Here is a 5193-nt window from a genome sequence, read left to right as displayed (position 1 = left end):
TTCCCCCCCCCCCCCCCCCCCACACATATCCCACTAGATGCCTGCAGCCTCACATACACCCCATTAGATGCCTGTAACCTCAGCCCCCGCCACTAGATGCCTAATACACACCCCACTAGGTGCCTGTAACCACACACGCACACGCTGCCTGTAACCCAACACTCCGGGCTAATGGAGCTACCGCAGCCCCCACCCCCTGCTCTCGGATCTCCCTAGGATGCTTTCGGAGAGGAGGGGAGGGCACTCACCTTCCTCTGCTGCTTTTCCCAGGCTGGATCCAAAAGCAGATCCCTGTCCCAGTCGTCCTCTGGCTGCATATAGTCATTGGTTTGCTGCGAGTCATAAGGATCCATGATTGCCACTGCCGGGGGTGCGGGGTGGGGGGTCCTTTGGTCTGCTCTGCCTTCGCCTCCCCTTCTTCTGCGGGCTGGTGCCGGGGTCGGGCTCGCCCGAGGCTGGCTGGGGAGCTCCTTGCTGAAGCCCAGCTGCAGCAGAGAGAAAGAGAGGGAGAGAGAGCAGGCAGCAGCTCCCACTCACCGGATCTCAACCTAATCTTTGCACACACAGAAGAGGAGGAAAAAAAAAAGAGAGAGAGGGAGCGAGAAAGAGCCCTGCCTCCTGCTTCCTCTCATTGGCTGTGTGAGTTGCCAAAACTTCATGTTCCCTGGCTCCCGTCACTCTCATTGAGGCCCCCTTGTGTCACTCAGGGCTTCTCAGCAGCTGATATAGGTTGATTTAAGACTCCTCCCTCCCATTCCCCCCCCCCGGCCCATGTGACACGTGAGTTTAAGCTGCTGGAGCCACTCAGGGCGGTGACGTCTCCTCTGAGCCCGGGGAGGGGGCAGAGGAATCTCAGCCGCTTTGAGCAGGTAGCCCCAGCCGGCTACCTGTTGTGCAGCGCAGCAGCCCCGGAGCCAGCCGATCTGCCCCTGTTTTGCTAAGCAAGCTTTGGCGGCTCTGCAGCTGGCGATGGAAGCAGCCTGGGCAGGTTCAACATAGAGCAACACCCCCCTTTTCTGTCCCTGTGTTACCATGATGATGATCCTGTGCGGCTGCCAGCTGAAAGAACATCTTTTCAAGAAGCCTGCAGCTGAATTAAAGATCCTGCAAAGCCTGATGCACATTTTTTAGGCTGTCTGCTGAACTCAGTGAGGTCCCAGGAGTGGAAGTGTAATTGGCACCCACCTGTGCTTTTGCTTGATGGGGCATATCCATTGCTATCAAGTGAGAGCACCCAAATGGGGTGTCTAGGCACCTTCACTGTTGGGGACTAGTGTCCTGGCACACCTCTACTGTGTTGGGGACATAATAGCAGAAAGTGTATTTGTGAAGAAAAAAAAAATTTGTTGGAATTTTGATTTTTTTTTTTTTTTTTTTTTTTAAGGGGTACTCTAAGCTTTTTTTATTTTAACCCCTTTTTTTTTTTTTAACCCCTGTTTTTTTTTTTTAAGGGGTACTCTAAGCTTTTTTTATTTTAACCCCTTTTTTTTTTTTTAACCCCTGTTTTTTTTTTTTAAGGGGTACTCTAAGCTTTTTTTATTTTAACCCCTTTTTTTTTTTTTAACCCCTGTTTTTTTTTTTTAAGGGGTACTCTAAGCTTTTTTTATTTTAACCCCTTTTTTTTTTTTTAACCCCTGTTTTTTTTTTTTAAGGGGTACTCTAAGCTTTTTTTATTTTAACCCCTTTTTTTTTTTTTTTTTTTTTTAAGGTGTACTCTAAGCTTTCTTCATTTTAATACCTGTATTTTATTTTGAAAATCTGTGGCTTCAGCATAATTAAAGTTGCAGCTGGCATCCATTACGGAACTCCATCCCACTCTCCTTTTGTTTTGGTTTGGGAAATTGGTTTGAAAAATTGGTTTGACCTGAAACTTGACCAACCAACTGACTCCAGTATTTGGTTAATTTGAAATGAGGTTTTCAAAACCTGAAAGGGGAAAAAAATGTTCAATGCTTCCTAGTGATTAGTCAACTAGGCCCTGATGCTAAAATATGCACGGTCTTCGCTTTTTTGTGCATGGGTTTTTCTGAGATACACCTTCAAAGCCTTATCCATTGCTTCACTCATATCTGCTAAGGGTTTGGTCTTATGATCAGTATCAAGAAGACCAGTGTTATGGGCCAAACACTGATTCACCACCAGCAATCACAATAGGTGAAGACATATTAGACATTCTAAGTAAATTTGTGTACCTTGGCTCCATTGTTACCAACAACCTGTTACTTGAGGCTGAACTGAATTCCCCTTTAGCAAAGTATGAGATGTCATGAACAGGCTGAGCAAAGCAGTGTGGAACAACAACAAGCTGACTGTTAAGACCAAGGTCAAAGTATATCATGCTTACACTGTCAACACCCCTGTTGCACAGCAGTGAATCCTGAACCACATGCTTCACTCAATAAAAGCACCTCAACAGCTTCCACTTACATTGCCATTGCCACATTCTAGGAATTTCCTCATGGGACAAAATTGCCATGCTGAAGTCTTGGAGTATGCCAACATTTGGAGCATCCATTCATTCAGCATCAACTTTGATGGCTTGTCATATGCAGACAATGGGTGATGGCTATATACCTAAGGTTCTCTTGCATGGAGAGCTCTGCGCTTGAGAAAAGGATGCCCACATGGTCTTCTTCCTGTAAAATGATACTTGCAAGTGAGATATAGAGGCAATGAACATCCAGCCAAATGACTGGGAGAAGATTGCCAAGGAATGAAACACTTGGAAACAGTTTATTAAGCATGGAAAAAAAGTTTTGAGGAAAGAGCCCAACATGCAGAAGAAAGAAGACACTTCAGGAAGAACCCTGCACCACATTCAGGACTGTTTGATACAAACGTCAGATGGGATAAGTGCGGAAGGGACTGTCACTCATGATTTAGGCTGTTTGGCCACACTCACAAGTGTTCAGCAAGCTGGTGTCTCATTTGGCACAATTCTATTGTCTCACAAGACAGATGCCTACTAGTTTTGCTGAACTCATTGAGGCAGGTGACAAGGATGTAAAGGTTCCAAGCTTAAAATTACTTTGTCTTGAGATTTTTATTTAGGTCTAAGACTTGTTTAGAATGTATTCCCTTCACATTTTCAGTTTTGCTGAATCTCTCTGGAGGCTCATGTATTAGCTTTTATTAGGAAATAAGCAGCCTGTAGTTAAGTAAAGTTCTCCCTCCCCCACCCCAGTTTCAAAGGGACTGTTCCTCTTATTGTCACCAATTCCAGTGGGAATGGGATTGTGCACTGTTGTCCCAATGCAGTACATTATCCATGTATTTAAAGTTTATAACATGGAGTGCATTCCACTTATTCATGTGCCAGATAAATGCATAATTCATTACAAGGGCAGTCCCACTTTGTCACCTATTGCTTACATTGTAACAAACTCTAGTTATCTAGTTAAACACATGAAACCCTTACAGATTTGAACCCCACGGTCTACTTTTTAACTTAATGGAACTGTGGTTAAATATATATTAGCTATTAACTACCTACTGAGCACTGATTGTTTATATTATGATATGTGCATACCTTAGGGGAGTACATAGCCTCTTTTCAGTCCTCAGTCTATGCACTTAAACAGTGCAGACTGCACATAAGTTACTTGTTGCTGCATTGAGACCCAAGGCCCCAATCCTACATAGGCCCCAATCTACATAGATAGACCTTTGCAGCCACACAGAATCCCAGTGAAGACCAAGTGCACACTGAGCCTCCAGTATGGATGAGGGGCAATATCTGCCCATGAATATGCCTGTCTTGCTTAACTGGAGTTCAGAAAGAACATCATGGTGTTGCTATATCTGACAGCACTTTCTCCATCTTACACAAGTAAGTAGGAGCCCATATTTTTGGAGCTATTCAGCTGAGGTTACTGAAGGATGATTGTTCCATCTTGATGCTGCAGATGGATGTTATTTTTTATGGAATGGAACAGTTTCTTCACAGTTAACATTGCAGTCATGGTGTCATTTTGTCTTTTGCAAATTAAAAATACAAAACAAAAAGAAAAACATGGTGCTTTCAGGTGATTGAAGTTACAGCTCTTTAAGAACTAGACTGTTGCTCTCCTTTTAACAAGAGCCCAGCATTCTCTTTGTATTCCTGTCTTTCTCTGCCAAAGAATATTATTATATTGCATTAGAACATCTTTAGACCCAGGAAGATTTGCACCTTGGCACACTGAGGAAGAGAGTTTGCCAGAGCAGGAAGAGTTAAGAAACTGCTGATATTTGAAAACTCAGCATGGCTCTCTATCCAGGAAGCTGATGGAAAGAAAAACATGGCAATAGCAAATATTTCACTCATGGTTCTGAGCCTGCCGGTTATGCCTGCCAGGATGGAACCCTCCACAAAGCTAAAAGTACCAAGACTGGGTTAAAACATGTGCTCCTCAGGTACCCTGACAGTCTTGATCTAGGCAGTGTTCATAAGCCCCATTGTCAGGAGGGTTTGAAATGTGACTGGTTATGAAGGAGACAGCTGAACAGACCACTGATTGCTAGAGGAGGAGAGCCAGATCTTACTAATTAAGTCCTTGTGACTCTCATACAAATTAGTTAATTCCTCTGCACTTAGGCCAGCTGTAAAACAGGGACAATAATGCTTACCTGGCTTTTATAGAGTGTCTTGAGAGCTGTAAGTGGAAAAGGATGTTGTTAGCCACTCTTCTCAAAATGGGGGAAATATAAGGCAGAGAGATGGTCAGTGACCTGCTGCACAGCACCACGAATAGATATATAGTACTTCCATGTTGGTGGAATGCTTCAGTTCTTTGAAAAGTACACAGCCACACTGCAAAGCTACACAGGAGGAGAAGAGGCAAAGTAAGGATGAATATAATATCTGATTGGCTCCGCAGGGAGAGTTTTTTAGGGAGGCAGAATGTAATTAACCAAATCTGAATTTGTCCAGGATGCTTGCACAAGTAGTACTGCTCGTAGAGGGAAAAATACCAGGGGATCTTCAATGCCTATGGGCAATCAATCAAGAGGATTTCAGTGTAATGTTTCCTGTACAAGACCTAACCTCCAGTACACTGGATTGCTTGTTCACTGTCTCAGGACAGAGAAGCCACCTACTGAATCACCAACATTGCTAATGTAGAAGAAGAAAGATCAGATGCTTGGAGTATGTGACTTGGAGCCAGGAATTTTAGATTTCCTTCCCTGCTGCCCCCCCCCCCCCAAATCAGT

General features: G+C 44.0%; 1 protein-coding gene and 1 long non-coding RNA gene across 2 annotated transcripts in view; one reads left to right on the top strand and one right to left on the bottom strand.

The window, feature by feature from the left end:
- ACTN1 (actinin alpha 1) overlaps window positions 1-580 on the bottom strand; it is a 207565-nt gene extending 206985 nt beyond the window's left edge. Inside the window, exon 1 of the mRNA XM_019519169.1 lies at window positions 249-580. Within this exon, the coding sequence (XP_019374714.1) occupies window positions 249-353 (105 nt within the window). The 5' untranslated portion in view covers window positions 354-580. The remainder of the gene's footprint in view (window positions 1-248) is intronic.
- A 1696-nt stretch (window positions 581-2276) lies between these two features.
- The window catches only part of LOC109298851, a 10035-nt gene continuing 7118 nt past the window's right edge, over window positions 2277-5193 (top strand). Inside the window, exons 1-2 of the long non-coding RNA XR_002097717.1 lie at window positions 2277-2359; window positions 4635-4640. This is a non-coding gene — a long non-coding RNA (uncharacterized LOC109298851). The remainder of the gene's footprint in view (window positions 2360-4634; window positions 4641-5193) is intronic.

This window comes from Gavialis gangeticus, unplaced genomic scaffold (genome assembly GCF_001723915.1).
Source record: "Gavialis gangeticus isolate Ggan-Ray unplaced genomic scaffold, GavGan_comp1, whole genome shotgun sequence".
Taxonomy (NCBI): Eukaryota; Metazoa; Chordata; order Crocodylia; family Gavialidae; genus Gavialis; species Gavialis gangeticus.
This window is presented reverse-complemented; position numbering and strand designations above follow the sequence as displayed.